General features: G+C 47.4%; 2 protein-coding genes across 7 annotated transcripts in view; one reads left to right on the forward strand and one right to left on the reverse strand.

Moving 5' to 3' along the window:
* The window catches only part of Ift46 (intraflagellar transport 46), a 16,261-nt gene extending 6,045 nt beyond the window's left edge, over nucleotides 1-10,216 (forward strand). For both annotated transcript variants that reach the window (XM_023721028.1, XM_004636538.2), the window contains 9 exons: nucleotides 737-870; nucleotides 1,668-1,742; nucleotides 1,901-1,994; nucleotides 2,909-3,037; nucleotides 3,743-3,864; nucleotides 4,226-4,292; nucleotides 8,856-8,916; nucleotides 9,205-9,290; nucleotides 9,766-10,216. In XM_023721028.1, coding sequence (XP_023576796.1) covers nucleotides 737-870; nucleotides 1,668-1,742; nucleotides 1,901-1,994; nucleotides 2,909-3,037; nucleotides 3,743-3,864; nucleotides 4,226-4,292; nucleotides 8,856-8,916; nucleotides 9,205-9,290; nucleotides 9,766-9,861 — 864 coding nt within the window. In that variant the 3' untranslated portion in view covers nucleotides 9,862-10,216. The remainder of the gene's footprint in view (nucleotides 1-736; nucleotides 871-1,667; nucleotides 1,743-1,900; nucleotides 1,995-2,908; nucleotides 3,038-3,742; nucleotides 3,865-4,225; nucleotides 4,293-8,855; nucleotides 8,917-9,204; nucleotides 9,291-9,765) is intronic.
* A 3,653-nt stretch (nucleotides 10,217-13,869) lies between these two features.
* Tmem25 (transmembrane protein 25) lies at nucleotides 13,870-18,359 on the reverse strand. Of its 5 annotated transcripts, none has more exons than XR_002822191.1 (9): nucleotides 17,717-18,279; nucleotides 17,138-17,470; nucleotides 16,419-16,709; nucleotides 16,087-16,215; nucleotides 15,772-15,802; nucleotides 15,518-15,618; nucleotides 15,292-15,381; nucleotides 14,318-15,148; nucleotides 13,870-14,088 (listed from the first exon to the last, which is right to left on the reverse strand). XR_002822191.1 is itself a non-coding variant. In XM_023721188.1 (9 exons), the coding sequence occupies exons 2-9, from the start codon at nucleotides 17,784-17,786 to the stop codon at nucleotides 15,075-15,077; spliced, it is 1,119 nt and encodes a 372-aa protein (XP_023576956.1). In that variant the 5' UTR covers nucleotides 17,787-17,886; nucleotides 18,286-18,359; the 3' UTR covers nucleotides 13,870-15,074. The 5 variants fall into 5 exon arrangements, 4 of the variants coding, with proteins under 4 accessions (XP_023576956.1, XP_023576957.1, XP_023576955.1 ...); XM_023721188.1 differs by adding an exon at nucleotides 18,286-18,359 and having other exon boundaries at nucleotides 13,870-15,148; nucleotides 17,717-17,886; XM_023721189.1 differs by having other exon boundaries at nucleotides 13,870-15,148; nucleotides 17,138-17,449.
* Between the last annotated feature and the right edge of the window lie 41 nt (nucleotides 18,360-18,400).

The raw sequence follows: 18,400 nt of genomic DNA on the forward strand, positions 1-18,400 counted from the left end.
ATAAACAGATAGCAATGAGACAGTTTCAAATCAAATCGGAAGTACAGTTTCAACAAATAATACACTGCATATATTCTTCTTAGTGGTTAGAACAGGTATTTTTCATCAAATATTGATATGTTGAACTTTAAGTCCTTACAGAATATGAAGGAAAAATAATTTCAAAAAAGAAATAATCATTTACATATTTTTACAAAGAAATTTAGAAATCTAACCCTATACAGAATTGTAACAAGACAGACCTGTGACATTTTTTTTCTTATTCTTGTACCTTTTTTAAAAAATCTATTTTTAACTTATAAAATAAAACCTATTCTTCGAGAGTGCCATGTCCTAAAAGAGGGCATACTCAGGCGCCAGCCCGTAGAGGCCAACATGGATCCTGTCTGGCCTATTATGCTTACCACTTATTTAGAGTTGCCATCCTCTTGAAAAGCCCCCAATTTTAGGGTTGAGGCTGTGTAGATAGAGCTTAGGCAGAGTCCTCGGGATCTCCAGCTGACTGGTACAGTAGGTGGCGGGTGGATAGAATTTGTAGAGGAATATGGTTCCAGAAAGTGGGAACCTATGTGGTAACAGCAGGAACAGGAAGAAGGCTTGTGGGCCCTTCTGGGTACTGTCACCTCCCTTCAGTGACCAGGGGCTGGGGAGGGGGCGGTGCTGGCTTGAGCTGTGCAGAAATCGGCCCAGGAACATTCTTCTCTGTGCCTTTGTTTTCCTCCCCTGCCTGACCCAGGAAAAGAAGAGCTCACGATTGACACCGCCACGCGGCTTCAGTGAGAATGAGGAGGACGATGAGGATGATGATTCTTCGGAGACTGATTCCTCGGAGGAGGATGAGGAGGAGGAGCATGGGGCCCCCCTGGAAGGGTGAGTGGAGACACAACCTATAAGCCTGGCACCTGAGAGGTGCCAGCCTGGGCTACATAGATGAGCCTCTGCCTCATCCAGTCCTGTTATGTCGCTTAAAATAAGGAAATGTAAAACCAGGTATGGTAGCACACATTTGTAATCTGCACTGTGGGAGGCTGAGGCAGGAAGATCATATGCTTGAGTCTGGCCTGGGCAATTTAGTGAGGCACTGTCTGAAAATAAAGATTCAAAAAAGCCTGGGTATGTAGCTTAGGGCTGAGTTCAATCTCCCGTACCATAAGAAGTAAAAATTTAAAACATACATAAATTATAGTATATTTAATAATAACAGTTGAACAGTTTTCCTAAGTTCACCTTGGAATTTAGTACATCCTTGAGCCAGAGTGTGGTGATGCTCAGGAGGCTGAATCAGGATGGCCCATGAGTTCAGGGCCATCCCAGGCTGTGTAGTGAGTTCAATACCAGCTTGATCTGCATAGTGTGACTCTATCTCAAAAAAAAAAAAAAAACCCACAACATCCTTTACCTTAAATTGGGTTCAGGGGTTCCATATTACCTGTGGTTTTGCTCAGTAAACCTAAAAGGTGGTTCTTCCTTCAGGCTGGGGGCGGGGGTAAGTTTGCATACATAGCAGTGCATCTTTACGTACTGAGGAAGCTACACCTGCTCACAGGAATTTCCACTTCAGGCACGGAGTCACTCCCTGTGGTCTGAGTAGCACACAGGCCGACCTGTGCCTCAGCCAGCTCTGCTCAGATCACCAAGTGGAATGAACCACATTTTCCTTTCACCAGGGCCTACGATCCTGCAGATTATGAGCATTTGCCAGTTTCTGCTGAGATTAAGGAACTCTTCCAGTACATTAGTAGGTGAGAACTAGGACCTCCCAATGTACCCTACCATCCCTGCCTTGCCCCAAACCCTTAGCTTCTCTGGTCTGAAACCAGCCCAGTCTCCTTTGACTATTTTAGCTTGAATAGTCAAGTAACTTTCTCCCACTTTTCCACTGCCTGGTCATTATCTTTAGGTACACACCCCAGCTGATTGACCTGGACCACAAGCTGAAACCATTCATTCCTGATTTTATCCCAGCTGTTGGGGATATTGACGCGTTCCTAAAGGTATAGTCAGTGTATCCTAAAACTGTCTTTAGAAAAGTGGTGGCGAACTTAGAGCATGTGTGCTGCAGCAGAGCCCTCATGTGAGGCAAGTGGCCTGAGCCGCGTAGCATTGGATAACAGTTGTTTATTCTGAACTAAATTCTCAGTATTCGGGTTGAATTGCAATATTGGCACTTTTTTAATAAATAAGTGGGCTTTGGGTTGCAGTTTGGGGTTCTGTCTCTAAAGCGTTCGCCATCACAGTCTTAAGTATTTGTTTTGACCCCTTATTCTAACAAGTCTGCTATTTTTTTTTTTTTTTCCTGTATTTAGGACAGGGTCTACAGGGTCTCACTATGTAGAATGGACTAGTAGTGATTCTCCTGTTTTCAGCCTCCCAAGCGCTGGGATTACAGGCACACGCCACCACATCTAGTCTCAATCTCCACCACACCTGGTCTCACAGTCTCAGCACGCCATGGGGGCAGGGCCTGCATGGCACGCCAGGGATTGAACCACAGCTGCTGCACTCTGCCTAAGAAGGTGCTTTAGTCTGCTGAGCTATCAGGCTGGCCTAGTTCTGCTAATTTTTTTTTTACTAGCTTTGGCTACCTTAATAGTGTTCACTTCATTTGAGTTTTTAACCTTGCTTTCTCCTCCAAATTATGCCCATTGTTGTTAATACTTTAACTCATTATGTAATAAAAGATGTCACATATTTGCCTCATATTACCTGTTAATTCAGCCTTGTATTTGAGCTCCCATAGATCAGATGTTTTTATTAGATTGCACTGAATACAATATCATGAACAAGTATGTTTCTTAATACCAGAACTAAAGATGAAGACTTTTGCCTTTTTACCTTCTTGGAAACAGCAGATGTGGCCTTGTTACAGTCCTCATGTTTTTCTGCTTCCTCACCTTTTTCTCACCAGGTCCCACGTCCTGATGGAAAGCCTGACAACCTTGGCCTGTTGGTACTGGATGAACCTTCTACCAAACAGTCAGACCCGACAGTACTTTCTCTCTGGTTGACAGAGAATTCCAAGCAGCACAACATCACAGTAAGATCCTGGCCTCCTACCAGGGCCCCACTGGAGACGGTGGGCAGGAGCAGAGGTCTTGCTGGCCTTTCACAGCTGACCTGGTTTCTATCAAAAAGGGTCATGTGGCTGTAGGCCAGCCCTATTTCTTAACATCTTTATTTTGTTTTATTTATTTTTTCTTTCTTTCTTTTTTTTCCCATAATTTTATTGAGAAACAAATAGAAATGAGACAGTTTCAAACCAAATTGGTAGGACAGTTTCAATAATTAACACATTGCATACATTCTTCCTAGTGGTTATTAACATCTTTATTGAGAAATAATTACCCTAAAATTTACCCCTTTAAATTGATTAATTTGTTAGCTTTTCATATATTCATGGAGTTTAGTATCATCATTGCTATCTAATTTAATAATTTTCATTGCTCCAGAAAAAAACCCCTGTAGGGCCGGAGAGATGGCTTAGTGGAATAAGCACTTCCCTGGCAAGTGCAAGGGCCTGAGTTCAATCCCTGTTCTGCCCAAAAAAAAAAAAAAAAAAAAAGAAAAAGCCCCTGTACCCCTTTCCTTCCTCCTAAACCTTTTAATGGTGGATATTATGCCATTGTTGTGGATGTACCACATTTTATTTATTCATTCACCATGTGCTTGCACTTTTGTTTCTTTTATTTTTGGTTAAAAAGTTCAATGCTATAAGTCAATTCTCTTATTTTTTATTTTTTAGCAACATATGAAAGTGAAAAGCCTGGAAGATGCAGAAAAGAATCCCAAAGCCATTGACACATGGATTGAGAGCATCTCTGAGTTACACCGCTCTAAGCCCCCTGCGACTGTGCATTACACCAGGTGGGAGATACCATGTTTGGCCACCTGGGAACCACTGCTCCTGAGGAGAGGCCTAAAGTTGGGGGCAAATACAATCAATCTGAGGGCCTGAATATAAAGTATACTTTTAACTACTGTTTAGAAATTAAAAAGTTGATGGCTGCTGGCTTATCAACATAAAAATTGAAATTTCTCTGGTATTCTTACTTAGCCAGCCCTTGCAAACCCATGCCCTGTGTAAATTTGGTTTGTATGGTCTAGGGTCTCTTAAAATTTAAGGTACCAGATTGAGGACCTCTTCTTATTCTAGAATATCCTGACACACAGGTTATTGATGTCATTAGTCTAGGTTTCCTGTTCATATGTACCTCTGAACTTTCAGGCCCATGCCGGATATTGACACACTGATGCAGGAATGGTCCCCAGAGTTCGAAGAGCTTTTGGGCAAGGTGAGTGGAAAGTAGCAGGAGGTCAGAGCGTGTGGCATTTATTATAGGGCCTAGTATCTTCTTCTATCATTATTGCCACCATTGACTTTTTTGGATGCTGGGAATTGAACTTAGGCCTGGACATGCTGGGCAAGTGTTCTATCACTGAGCTGTGTGTCCTCAGCTCACCTTCGAAGCAGAACACATACACAATTAGAAATGTACAGGCATCCATTAGTGGTGATCCACTTCCACCTGCTGAGCATCCATGTGTAACCAGCACACCAGATTAGTGCACAGCAGAGCAACCCTCCGGGCTCCCACCTCCCAAGGTAACCATTGTCCCAGATTCTAGGTTTGCCTACTTCTGTACTTTCTTGCTCTCTTTTTTTTTTTTTTTTTTGGCAGAACCAGGGATTGAACTCAGGCCCTTGCGCTTGCCAGAGAAGCGCTTATTCCACTGAGCCATCTCCCCGGTCCCTCCTGTACTTTCTCTTAATTCAAACATACTTTTTATGTTTGTCTGCGTGTTCTTACTATTATGAGAGATCCATCGATACCCTTTTGTGTGGTTCATTTGTTCTGATAACTGCATGTCATTCTGTCATTTGGTACATGTGTATATGACAACTTGTGATAGACATGCGAATAGTTTTTAGTTTTTGGTTAGTGCAGCGGTGCCACTACACTGTCTTAATGCGTATCTTTGATGCACACATATACTTCGTTTATCATTTTAGACTCAATCTCTTCAGGAGGAGATATTTATGCTGTTAAGAAACTGATGTCCCACTTATAACTATTCCTTTTTTCTTATCTGTGTTTGGGATTAAACCCAGATCCTTACACTTGCTGAACAAATGTTTTACCACTGATCTATATCCCCAACCCAAATTACTCCAAATTTTAAAAAATACTCAAAAGTAAACTGGTTATGGTGGCACCTATAAGGAATCCCAGCAACTGGGAGGCTGAGGCAGGATGAGCACTGCTAAGTTCAAAGCCAGTCTGGGCTACATTGTGAGTTCAAAACCAGCCTGAACTTGTAGTGAGACTGTCTTAAGAAAAAAAAAAAAAAGGGCCGGGGAGATGGCTCAGTGGAATAAGCGCTTCCCTAGCAGGTGCAAGGGTCTGAATTCAATACCCGGTTCCGCTAAAAAAAAAAAAAAAAAAATTCAAGAAGATTGCTAAGATTTTTTTGAAAATAAATTGCAAAACTTTAATGGAGCCAGACATAGTAGTAGAAGATCTTGAGTTCAAGGCCACCCTGAGATGCATAGAGATTTCAAGGTCAGTCTGGACTACATAGCCAGACCCTGTCTCAAACAAGAGACTGGGGAGATAGCTCAGTAGGATAAGTGCTTGCCTGGCAAGCACAAGGTCCTGAGTTCAATCCCTAGTTCCGCAAAAAAACAAAAACAAAAACAAGCGAACAAAACCCACAATAAAACTCTTTTACTAGAAAACATAAAAGGGACAGCAAGATAGCTCAGCAGGTTAAGTGCCTGCTTAGACAAGCGCAGGGACGGGGTTCGATCTGGGGCATCACAGGCCACCCTGGCCCCATCCTCGGGGCCACTGAACTGGTTATGGACGTGGTGGTGCACGCCTGTAATCCTAGCACTGGGGAGGCTGAAAACAGGAGGATCACTATGAGTCTGAGCTGCGTAGTGAGACCCTGTACCAAATACATAAATTAAAATTTAAAAACATAAAATGAGCTGTAAATAACTGAGGTCTCGGACTATGCTCTTTGATAGAAGTGTTCAGTTTTAAAGAGTTTTCTATCCTCTGTAAGATTATGTGTCATGCCATTTCCATCAGAGGTTTTACTGTATTTATTAGAAATTGAAAAGTTGTTAACAAAGTTAATACGCAAGAATAAATTTTGTAAGCTGAACATAGCAGTATATGCTTGTAATCTCAGTACCCAGGAGACTGAGGCAGAAGAGCCTGTGTTCAAGGCCAGCTAGGACTTGTCTCAAAAATAAATAAACATTTAACACACCATAAACATTTTAGGGCAAAAAAAGGATTTGTCAAGGCTGACCAAATAGCTCAGCAGATTAAAGCACCTGCAAGCAGGTGCAGGGGCCAGGGGTTCAATCCCCAGGCCTGCTGTGCCAGCTCTGCCCTCAGGGTGTGCTGAGACGGCAGTAGTGGTAATTCCAGCTCTTGGGAGGCTGTAAACAGATGGATCACTATGAGTCCAATCTAGTAGTGAGACCCTGAACACCCTGTAGACCCTTCCCTAAAATAAAAAAAAAAAGGATTTGTCCATAAAATGTCACATTATAAAAGTATACAGTAGTAAGTAGCACATGCCTATAATTACAGCAGTCAGGAGGCTGAAGCAAGAGGATCACAGTGAGTTCAAGGCTAGTCTGGGCTGCATAGGAAGATGAGTGTGTCTCAAAAAACAAACAAAATATAGTAAATAATACAGTACTAGCATGGAGCCAGGCTTGATGGATTATGCTTTTTTTTTTTTTTTTGGTGGAACTGGGAATTGAACTCAGGAGTTTGCACTTGCCAGGGAAGCACTTATTCCACTGAGCCATCTTTCCAGCTGGATATTGCTTTTAATCTGCTAATGTGGGAAGGTCACAGGTTGGACTCGAACCTGGTAAGTTTACCAAAACCGTGTTTCAAAAAAGGAGTATGAGGCTGGGGAGATAGCTTGGCAGTCTAAGCACCTGCCTGGTAAGTGCAAGGACCTGGTTCGATGGCCAGTGCTGCATGCCGTGCTGGCCCAGCGCCAAGCCTGCCACCGAAACTGGGCATGGTGGCACACACCTGTAACCCCAGGCTGAGAGGAGGATCACTACGAGTCCCTTGCTGCATAGCAGAGACCCTGTATCAAATAAATAAAAGGTTAAAAAGTGTGGAGGCTGGGGATGTAGCTCAGTAGTCCAGTGCCTGTCTTCTAAGTGTAAGGCCCTCAGTTCAATGCCTGGTACCAAAAAGAAAACAGTAACAAAAAAACAAAAAAAAAGCCCCTTTGAAAAAAAGAGTATAGATGGAGCTCAGTGCAAAGACCCCTGAGTTCAAGCCTCAGTACTGAAAAAAAAACCCACAAACCTGGCATGGGAATAGACATACCAATCAGTGGCGTATAATAAGTCAGAAACAAACCCATGTATATGTGGGAGTTTGGTATAGAAGAAAGGTGTTTTTCTGTGGCGTTAGAGATTGAACCCAGGGACTCATGTATGCTAGGGTAGTGCTCTTCAACTGAGCTACACACCCCCAGCCCTTGATCCTAGTTAGAATAGTTAGATTGGAGTATATCCACCCAGTGAAATGCTGTGAAAATGAGTATTATTTGGTGTTATTTTGCACTACTATAAATAAATTATATACACATTGCAGGTGTGGTGCTGGGATTGGAACCCAGGACCTTGTGATGCAAGGCCTCTGCCACTGAGTCATATTCCCAGCCCATAATGGTATATTGTGAAATGAAAAAAATGAGTTATAAGGGGCCAGGGAGATGGCTCAGTAGAATAAGTGCTTCCCTGGCAAGCACAAGGGCCTGAGTTCAATCCCCGATTCCGCCAAAAAAAAAAAAAAAGTTAAAAAAAAAACTATGTGCATCTAAATTTTTAAAAAACAAAAAATGTTTTAAGCCAGTAGTTTTTAAATTTACAGTATGATTTGTTTAAATCTGGAGTCTATCACCTGAATGAGATGCTCTATTTTCTCTGTTCCTATGGTATTCTAGAACTTTTCACATTAGAACAAGTCACTAAATATCTAGCCATAAACCTGGGATGATTCTTCATGATGCACACTAGAAGACAGCCTATTGGTGTGTTTTATTTGCAAAATCTTTTGGCCTTAATAGATCATCTACAACTTTTTCTTTTCTTTCTTTTTTTTTTTTTTTTTTGTGGTACTGGAGATTGAACTCAGGACCTTGTGTTTGCCAGGCAAACGCCTATTCTACTGAGATAACTCCCCAGCCCTGGTCATCCACTACTTTTGCCATTCATGAGTATAACTGATCTAGCCTATTGATGGAAATTATATTACTATGCAAACTGTATTAGTTTTCAAGGGCTGCTATAACAAAATGCCATAGACTTGGTTTAAACAACAGAAACAGTTTTTCACAGTTCTGGAGGCTAGAAACCTAAGATCAAATTGGCAGGGTTAATTTCTTATGGAGTCTCACTTGTCCATTTTCTTTTTGTCTTCAGTCTTCAGTTCTGTATGCCTCTGTCCTGATTTCTCCTTGGAAGGACACCAGTCATACTGGATTGGGGCCTACCTCAGTGACCTCATTTCCACATAATTATTTCTGTAAAGACTCTATCTCCAGGGACCGGGAAGATGGCTCAGTGGAATGGCAAGCACAGGGGCCTGAGTTCAATCCCTGGTTCTGCAAAAAAAAAAGACTATCTCCACATATAGACATAATTCTGCAGCCCGAGGGTGAGACCTCAACACAGGAATTTGGAGGCCCCTGTGCCATTCAGCCATTACTCCTGCCTTTTGCTAGAAGCTCTTTGCCCACCGGAAATGGTGCTGGGTGCACTGACACCTGAGCCTTTTTAATGCAGGCCCTCTATACCCTTGCAGGTGAGCCTGCCCACCGCGGAGATGGACTGCAGCCTGGCTGAGTACACTGATGTGATCTGTGGTAAGCTCCTCCTGCCTTTCCCAGCCCACCTCAGTAGCTGCACTCTAGGCTTTTGCAAGAGCTCGCTGACTCTGGGAAAGTAGCATTGAGTTTCCGTCTCTGCTGTAAGGCAGTTGTGCTGTGTGCAGCTCTCCAGAGGGGTGCTCAGGCGTCTGTGACTACTCATGGGGTGTTTAGCCTCAGGTCACAGTCAACCCATCTGGGAGGAGACTGACTGTGCTAACCAGAAAGGTCCCCAGTTCCCAGAGTCGATCTGGCTCTGTTCCTGGGAGTTGTTCTTCATTTCAGCTATCTTGGACATTCCTGTTTACAAGAGTCGGGTTCAGTCCCTCCACCTGCTGTTTTCCCTCTACTCAGAATTCAAGAACTCACAGGTGAGACACTCAGGAGAGGTTGATCGAGCTATAGTAAAGAATCTGCAGGTCCGGGGCCTGCTCTAATTGTGTCCTGTGGCAGTGGAAAGTGTCCCTACCTAGAGTTACCACCGCAGTTCAATAAAAAGAATGGTAGTAGCTGGGCATGGTGGTGCACACGTGTAATCCCAGCATTCCAGAAGCCAAGGCCAACCTAAATAAGAATGGCACAGGTGGCAGGGCCTCGGATGAAGACCTACAGAGGATACTCATGTTTAGAGGAGACTCAAGTGGCCTCATGAGTGGAATAAAGAAATAAAAAAGGGATTATTTCAGAAAGAGGTGGGGCAAATTTCTAGCTATTTTTCAAAGACAGCACCAAGGAACTGGTTTGGAAGTAGAATTGGGAGAAAATTGGAGTTTAAAGTGTTCTAAAATGTAGCAACTAGCACAACCCCTATACTTGGCATCCCTCTCCTCCTCTTTTTCCTGACAGCACTTTAAAGCTCTGGCTGAAGGCAAGAAAGTATTCACGCCTCCATCCAACTGTACCTCCCAAGCTGGAGATGCAGAGACTCTGACCCTCAGCTGAGACCCGGAGCCTGTGTGGAGTCTGAGATGACAGATCCTTGTCAGCCACCTGGCACCAGCCTGCTCTGCAGCGAGGCTGGGCCTGCACTGTCCTGCACCCTCCCTCCAGAAAACACTTCATGTTTGTTGGGCTCTGCCTGACTCCAACTGCTTTAACAGGATGGTTACACATCCACTCCACTGTGGGGGTTGGAGTTAGAAGACAAGTTTTGAGATCCCACAGAGCACAAATTGGAGGAAAGCTTAAGAGATTTATTTGGGGGACAGGGATGGAATTATTTCCTTTCATTCTTTTGTTTTCTTTTTCTTTTTTTTTTTTTTTCAGGTGGTTTCATTATGTAATCCTCTTGTCTCAGCTTCAGCTTTTCTTTCATTCTTACAGTTAGTTGGCAGCAATTTTACAAATAAAATGCTGTGTCAGTTTGTGATACATATATATAGATGTACGGGCCAGGGAGATGGCTCGGTAGAATAAGCGCTTCCCTAGCAAGCACAAAGCTGAGTGCTGAGTTCCGGTTCCGCCAAAAAAAAAAAAAAAAAACATATAGATAGATAGATAGATAGATAGCTGCAATTCCTGGCTCATTACTTCCTTTGCCTTTATTTCCTAGGTGACCAGAATAACGTTGGGGCCCTACAGGCCTCAGAAAGGCCCAGTGCTTCTGACCTTCTGCCTCCTTTCACCTTCTCCCTTCTTAGTTCTCAAGGCAGGCCACGGAAACAATTTTTCAGGAAACTCACTCAGGTCCCCTTCTGTCCCTCTCTCGGGCAGATGCTTTCTTTCCCTCAGTAAATAAATTTTGCTCTTAAAAAAAATTAATCTTGGGGGCCAGGGAGATGGCTCAGTGAAATAAGCGCTTCCTTGGCAAGCACAAGGGCCTGAGTTCAATCCCTGGTTCCGCCAAAAAAAAAATTTTTAATCTTAAATTCCTCTGACCTACCTTGCATGTAGTAGAAGTTGAGGACCCCCCTTCCATTTCAGAAGGGTTTCTGCCACATACTCTCTAGGAAGCAGTACTGAAGAATCTCATCAGACAAGCCTTATTGGCTTTCTCAGCCCAGCATTAGATCACATGCTTTGTGTCTATTCCCATTTCTTTTTTATTTTTAGACAGGGTTTCACCATGTAGTTCAGGCTGTCCTTAAACTCCACTTACATAGCCCAGGCTGACCTCAAATTCACAGCAATCCTCCTGCCTCAGCCTTCCCAGTTCTGGAATTACTGGTGTGCCACCACGCCCGACTGCATGCACATTTGAACCATGCCTATGCAGTGGAGTCTCCAGGTAGCTCCAAAGGCCATGGTTCAGAGAGCTTCTGGAGAGCCAGGTCCATAAAGGTTCCTAGGTGACTGCTTAGAGGGGGCATGGAACCCTGCACCCTCCCCCGCAAGTCCCCACCCCGCCAAGTGTGCATCTTACTTGTGCCTTTCCCAGCCAGTGCTGTCTTGAGTTGTATGAGCTGTTTCAAGCAAATCAGTTGAACCCAAAAAGGGGGCTGCAGTAACCCAGATTTACTTCTGCACAGAAGCACAGGTGAAACCAGCTGGGGCTTATGTCTGGCAGCTGCAATGGGGGCATGTTTTTGGCGTCTGAGTCCCCAGCTTCGGGGTCCCATGCTGTCTCAAGGTAGTGTCAAATGTGTTAGGAGACTTGCCTAGAGTTCAGTGCTGCAGAATCCATTGCTTACTGGTTGAGGGAATCATCTTTCCTCCCAGAATCTCATTTTCTGAGGGTCTCTGTGCAGGGAATGCTGCCTCCCTTCTAGTGCTCCTGTCTGGACCCAAATGACCCTGCTTTTGCAGTAATCCAGGGAGAGATGAGTGTGGCGTGCCACAGAGTGGTGCTAAGGAGAGATGGATAGACTTGGGACATACTGTAGAGCCAGGAAATCTGTAACCATGCAAGTGATTTCTGTTAGTCATTTCATGGAAGAAACTGATCACAAAAGTGTTGGGCATGGTAGCGCACCCCTGTAATTCCAGCACTTTGGAGGCTGAAACAGGAGGATCACTGAAGTTTGAGACCAGCCTGGGCTACGTAAGCTAGTTCAAGGCCAGCATGAATTGCACAGCAAGGCCCTGTCTCAGAAAAAAACAGTAAAGTGTTGGCAAGGGCTAAAGGAGAAAGGATGATGGAGGCTACTGAAGACACATGACAGTGACAGGTGAGTCTGCAGAGGTGCTGCAATAGAGATCTGCTGTGGCCAGGTCTTGAGTGGCTGAGGTGCCACGCTTGGCCCTGCTGAAGACCACCTGCCCTCACTCCCACCACTGCAGTGAAGGGGAGCAGAAAGGAACAGCAAGCAGGGGAATCTGGAAAATCCAGCACTACAGGCAGAATAGAATTTGGTGCTCTGGAAGTCCTCAGCCTCATCATTTTGCATTTTCCTGGAGACGTCCCTGTGTAGGCTTGAAGGAAGCCTGGGTGACTATGCTGAAATGTCACTGGATACACAGGGTGCAAGCTAATGCCAACAGCCTGGATGGGGCGCTCAGCAGGGCTGTCTGTTGCCGTGCTTCACATTCCCTTCTGAGGCAACAGTAAGGGACCAGGCAGAACCCCAGAACTTGGTGAGACCCTGGCTGTGGCCCTGGAAGAGATCAAGGATGATGCCTATGTATTTCTGGCTCAAGCCACTGAATAGATAATGGAGCCACGTATACGGGGAGAAATCAGCAGCAATTGGAGGGGGAGGACAACATTAAGATGCTACGTGACCAACCTTTTATTTTTAATATTTTAGGGAAGAGTCTACAGGGTGTTCAGGGTCGAGATCAGACTCAATGATTCGCCTGTTTGCAGCCTCCCAAGAGCTGGGATTAAAGGCGTGTGCCACCATGCCCAGTCATCTCAGCACTGAGATGAGGGGTGGGGCCGGCGTGGAAGGTCCGGGGATCAAACCTCCTGCCCCTGTGCCTGCAATCTGCTGAGCCTTTTGGCTGGCCCTCAACTTTTTTTTTTTTAAACCAACCTGTTGTTTTTTGGGTTTTTTTTTGGCGGAACCCAGGGATTGAACTCAGGCCCTTGCTCTTGCCAGGGAAGCGCTTATTGTACTGCGCTGTCTCCCTGGCCCCAAACCAACGTGTGTGTGTGTGTGTGTGTGTGTGTGTGTGCGCTGCTTGTACTACGCTGTCTCCCTGGCCCCAAACCAACGTGTGTGTGTGTGTGTGTGCGCACGCTGCTTGTACTGCGCTGTCTCCCCGGCCCCAAACCAACGTGTGTGTGTGTGTGTGTGTGTGTGTGTGTGTGTGTGTGTGTTTGCAGAACCAGGGATCAAACTTGAGACCTTGGGCTTGCCAGGCAGGCACTTAATGATACTGAGCTATCTCCCTAGCCCTATGTGTGGTTTTTGAGACAAGGTCTCACTATGGAGTTCAAGCTGGCCTTGAGCTCACTGTGTAGCCCAGGCGACTAGCCTTATATATTCACAGTGCATAAACAGACAGGGGAGGGATGGATTCTTACGAATTGTCCAATCAGTTATAATCACATTGTACTTGCACATGTAGAGCTCTGTACAGCTCATAGTTACATGCAGTCATACTGAGGATTTTTTTTTTTCATACTGAGGATTAAACCCAGAGTCTCTAACACTGAGCTGTGTCCCCAGTCCCCCGCACCCTTTTTATTTTGGTGGAACCGGCGATTGAATTCAGGTCCTTGCGTTTGCCAGAGATGCGCTTATTCTACTGAGCCATCTCCCTGCCCCCCCCCACCCTTTTAAATATTTTATTTTCCCTAAATTTTAAGACAGGGTGTAGCTTATTCACTTAAGTTGGTCAGGGCAGTTGTGCACTTGTCCTCCTGCCTCAGCCTCCCAATGCTGGACTTACAGGTGTGCTACCATGCATGTCCAGTTTATACTGTGTGATTTAAATACTTTAAAGGTTGGGGGTGTAGCTCAGTGGTAGAATGTATATTAGTATGCACAAGGCCCTGGGGTTGATCTCCAGCACCACCAAAAATCTTTTTTCATTTAAAAGATATATAAAGAAACTAAATATATTCATTCAGTCAAGTTTATTGATTTTACTGTGTGCTTAGCACTGTACTAGGCAGTAACATGAGAAAAACTACAAAACCACCAGGGAAAAATATATTCTACACTCTAATTTCCATGTTGCTTTTTAAAAGCATTCTTAGGTCATTTTGGAGTATGCAGTCTCCCTGTTTTCTGTCTTCCTAAAGTTTCTGGAACTGTTGCTATGCATCGTCTTTAGCCCCACCTAAAGAACAGAGGGTGGGTAGGACAAGTGGCTTCGGTGGATGGCCAGCTAGGGGTTGGTCAGAGTTGGGGTCCCCTGGCAGGGAGACGTGCTGAGAGGGAAACCGTCCACCTGAGGGCTCAGGACACTCACAGTGAATCAGAGGAAGGCCAAACCTGGGGGTCCCTTACCCCCTCCCCAAGGGGATGTGCTTAAAGTGCTAACACTATAAAAAATGATACATAGTTACATGCAGTCCTGGGTGCCACCAGACTTGTCACTTCTCTCTTCCTCCCAGACTTGTGCTAAATCCAGGCACTGGCACTACTGGGTATCAGGCCAATGCAGGAGTCTAGTGCCAGGTAAGGAAACGAGAAGGTCCAGCGTATAACCTACGGTGTCACAGAAGATGCAGGGCCAGAGGCACCGGGTGAAGGGCAGAGAGTTACACGGCAAAAGAAGCTAGTTTGTGCTTGGCGGCACCCTGGGCCACAGGTTGGTTCTTGTGCAAAGGGCAGTTTGGTTCTATACATCTAGCAGGGTAGTGCATTCTCCCTGAGGGAACAAGGCTGCATTGCGTAAGAAGGACGTTCAAGACATGCAGGGCCCTCCCTGTCTATAAGCAGCTATCCTCCATGCCTGCTATGCAAGGTGCTATTGAGTATGGGTGTGGGGCATGTAGCCAGCCATGCCACACTTGGGTGCTGGGTGACACCTGCTCACGCCTGGCCAGAGAGTTCTCTCTGCCTGGGTGCAGTCATCACCTGCAGGCCCCCACCTGAGTTAGCATAAGAGGCTTAGTTCTGGCTGGCAGCCCTGACAGGGAAACCTGACTCTGAGTCGGATCCCATGTGCTTGACCCCACATTACCCCAGGCAGCAGGACCAGCCAGTCCAGTGGCACAGCCTCTTCGTGTTGGCCATAGGCCTAGGCAGAGGATGTGCTGAGGAACGAGGTGGGTGCTTGGGCTGGCCAGGACCAAAAGGCACTCCTGTTCCACCTGCTGCTCAGAGCCAGATCTCATCACTGCTCACACTGGACACTCGATAGATGTATCCCAGCATCGGGAGGCGGATGAAACCTGTGGGGTCAGAGAGGCCCATAGACTCAGTAACCTGGCTCCTGGGACCCAGGGAAGCACTTTCTGCCCACTGGCATTCAGAGACCTTTGGCACAAGCACAGGGCTGGGGCATAAGAAGGGCAGCAGGCCTGCTCCCCAATACCTCGGCTGGTGAGGAGGCCACCAGGCTCAGGTTCCAGAAGTTCTGGCCGGCTGCTGTTCCGAGCCATTGGCTGGTCTGTTGGTTTCTCAGCTGGGTTACAAACAGGGCGGTGCCCAGGATGAAGGGTATGGCAGGTGGAGCTTTACCCCCTTAAGAACTAGAGTCTCTGTTCCTCAGAAGCACTTTGAAGATAAGGCAGGGGCAAACACCAGGGTCCTAATCATACCTCTGGAATCTGGAGCTAAGTCATTGAGCTGAAGGTTGGACGGGAGGGACATGTTCTCCCGTGGCAGGCGCACATTGTTGAGTTTCAGGTTGTTCGAGTCACTATAAAGTAGAAAGAAGGCTGAGACACACTAGGCACCAGCAGACACAGGCTCCTGGTTTGAAGCCCATCCCAGAACTAGAAACCCCCAGTTCCCACCTGTCCCCATTCTGCATTTGAGTTTAGCCCATCCACTCAGCCCTAGGAGGAGTTACCTAGAGATCAGAGATGGGCGTCGGGAGGGGCCTGAGGAGAAAGAAACCACGTCACTGATTCTTGTGTGCCCACCCACAGTGGGCTCTGCCCCCTGCTCTTTCAGACCTGGACCCCGCTAGCAAGGAGTCTCAAAAATGCCCAACCCTGGCCTTGAAATCAGTGCCTTCCCCTGCTACCTGGGATGTCTTGCCAGCAACCACATCTTACAAGAAGTAGCAGAAATGACCCATTCTATCCAGCTGCACTTGCTAGTCACCCCCAACCTCATCGCCACTCCTCCAGCCACCCCCTGACCCCACTGCCCCTGGCCCTACCTTTGATCTTCTCTTTCCTGCAGACCAGGCAAGCCACCAAGGTGCTGAACCCCACTAGGGTGCCCAGGGCAAGCCCTCCAGCCACAACGATGCCCAGCAGTGGCACTTCTACCCGGGTGGCCAGGAGCCCTGCAGGTTGTCCACTGTTAGTCTCCAAGTGGGCAGTACCCCAACACTGAGATATCATAAGCCAAACTACTGTCCTTGCCTGAGGTGACTAAGGACAGCTGCTCCACAAGACCCACCCCAAGGGCAGTGAAGTCCTCCCATTTCTGTACTGTATCCTTGTGCCCACCTAAGGCTTTGCTAAACCAGTTGGTAGCACTGCTCACCTGGGCCTGGAAGTGAGGCACTGGTGATACCGATGTCATTGGTGGCTACCACCGAGAGGTTGTGTGCCAGGCTCCGGAGCTGCAGCTGCACTGTGTGGTTGGTGAGCCAGGGGTAGTTCTGAGCATCCAGCACCAGAAAGTCAGAGGTGTTGACAGTCACTGGCCCATTCTGGTCAATCCAGGTGACATTGGCAGGTGGATTAGCACGTACCAGGGCAAATAGGACCACCAGGAGGCCTGGGCCCTCAGCTTCCTGGTACTTAGCCCCAACCTGGGCAATTTCTGGTTTAACTAGTATAAAAAAGAGAATAATATGTGCTGACCACAGCCTCATGTACCCCTTCTTCCCAAATCCAGATGGGACCCAGCAGTCTGAAGTGCTTCAGAATAGGCATTGAGATAGGACGGTTGTGCCCACCAGAGGAAGCATTTCATAATGACCACTAGGTAGGCCTGGATAACCCACACACCGTGGGCCACCTGCCTTGTAACTGTTAGAGAGATACTAAAGTGATAGGCTGCAGTGCTTAACCTCTTGGTACCTCAGTTTTCACATTTGTAAAATAGAGATAAAAATAACAGTCCCATGCTAGAGTTATGTGAGGATAAAGCAAATTAGTATTTACAAAGATCTTAACATGGCCAACATGCTGAACACCTGCTGCATGGCTGCTGGGGGTCCAGGAACCTCTCCCCTTGCCCTCCTCGGGGTTACTCACATTGCACATTGAGGATGACAGAGGCGTTGGCTGGGCGGCCACTGCCAGGGTCCTGCAGGGAGCAGTTGAGCTCATGCTGAGCCCGCTGGGCAGTGACAGTAAAGGTGCTGGTGCCTCCAGAGAAGGCCTCCCCACCTACACTCAGCAGTCTTGAGGTGCTGGCTTCCTGCAGCTGTCCATCCAGGTACCAGGCCAGTCGGGGGATACTAGGGCCCCCTGCCACCCGACAGGTGAAGGCATGGCGTTCATTCTCCCGAAGTGCCCTCTGGGCCCAGGTGTGACCATCAATTTGTGGTGCCAACTCCCCCCAACCTGGAACACAGCAGGCAGCCTCTAGGAGGGGCTGAGGAGGCTGACACTGTTGTGGGTCTAGGATGAGGTCCAGTTACAAAGGGGCAGCAGCAGGCAGAGAGACAGGGTTCTCTTACTAAGAACCGGCTGGACCTCGGTTAAGTGGGAAAAGGAGCCTGGGGCCTGTCCCACCTAGGGAGGGCTCCTGATGGAGGGTGCAGGCAAGGAGAGGAAGGATGGGGCTCTGGCGCCCAGAAGTGCTTGGCCAAGGAACCCACAAGAGTGTACCTGAGCTCAGAAGGGCTGGCAGGAGCAGCAGAGTGTGCGGAGGGATGGCTGGGCCTGGAGGTAGCCCCATGGTGGCCAGGGCTTGGGCCCAGGCCGCTGAGAGTAGGGGGTGGCCTCGGTGTCAGCAAGAGGAAAGCAGGCAGGTCTAGTAACTCCGCCAGAGATTTACTCTCGAAAAACAAAAAGCAGCACACACGGAATCACGACTGCCGACTGGCCCAGTGGCCGTGGCACGGACATGACGAGCGAGCCCAAAGGCACAGACCCACCTGGCACGTACGTGGGCACCTGCGGGCACAGAGCCCGGTACTGACTGCAGGGGACAAGCAGCACACACACGGAGATGCACACGAGGGGCGACTGCAGCCTCACTTTACCCTCCCCCTTCCCCCCACGCAGGTTCTGCACATACCCCTCCCCCAAACGGACTGCCCTTCTCCGACCCTGGCCTTTCTCCCTCCCATCTCTTGCCCTGTACCTCCTCCAATCCCGGTTGCTTAGGTGGTCCTGGGTCCAGGAGGGAACTCGTCCAAAAGTCCCACCACCACCCGCTCCCCCGTGCGGCTCACCTGGTTCTCTTGGGTAGCGCAGCCGAGCAACTGTTCAGGTCTGTTGAGCACCGCAGTCGGCGGCCAGGGCGGGGGCTGCGCCAGGCTGGACCAATCGATGCCCGACCTGGAGCGA

The sequence above is a fragment of the Octodon degus genome, unplaced genomic scaffold, assembly GCF_000260255.1.
Source record: "Octodon degus isolate 3935 unplaced genomic scaffold, OctDeg1.0 scaffold00080, whole genome shotgun sequence".
In the NCBI taxonomy this organism is placed as follows: Eukaryota; Metazoa; Chordata; class Mammalia; order Rodentia; family Octodontidae; genus Octodon; species Octodon degus.

Excerpts from the sequence above, each read along its gene's own strand:
- Tmem25 (XM_023721188.1), bottom strand. The coding sequence starts at position 17,786 with ATGGGGCTACCTCCAGGCCCAGCCATCCCTCCGCACACTCTGCTGCTC. Across the intron at positions 15,619-15,771 it reads CGCCCATCTCTGATCTCTAG|TGACTCGAACAACCTGAAAC; the intron begins GTAACTCCTCCT and ends TCTACTTTATAG. Across the intron at positions 15,149-15,291 it reads TGGCCTCCTCACCAGCCGAG|GTTTCATCCGCCTCCCGATG; the intron begins GTATTGGGGAGC and ends CTGACCCCACAG.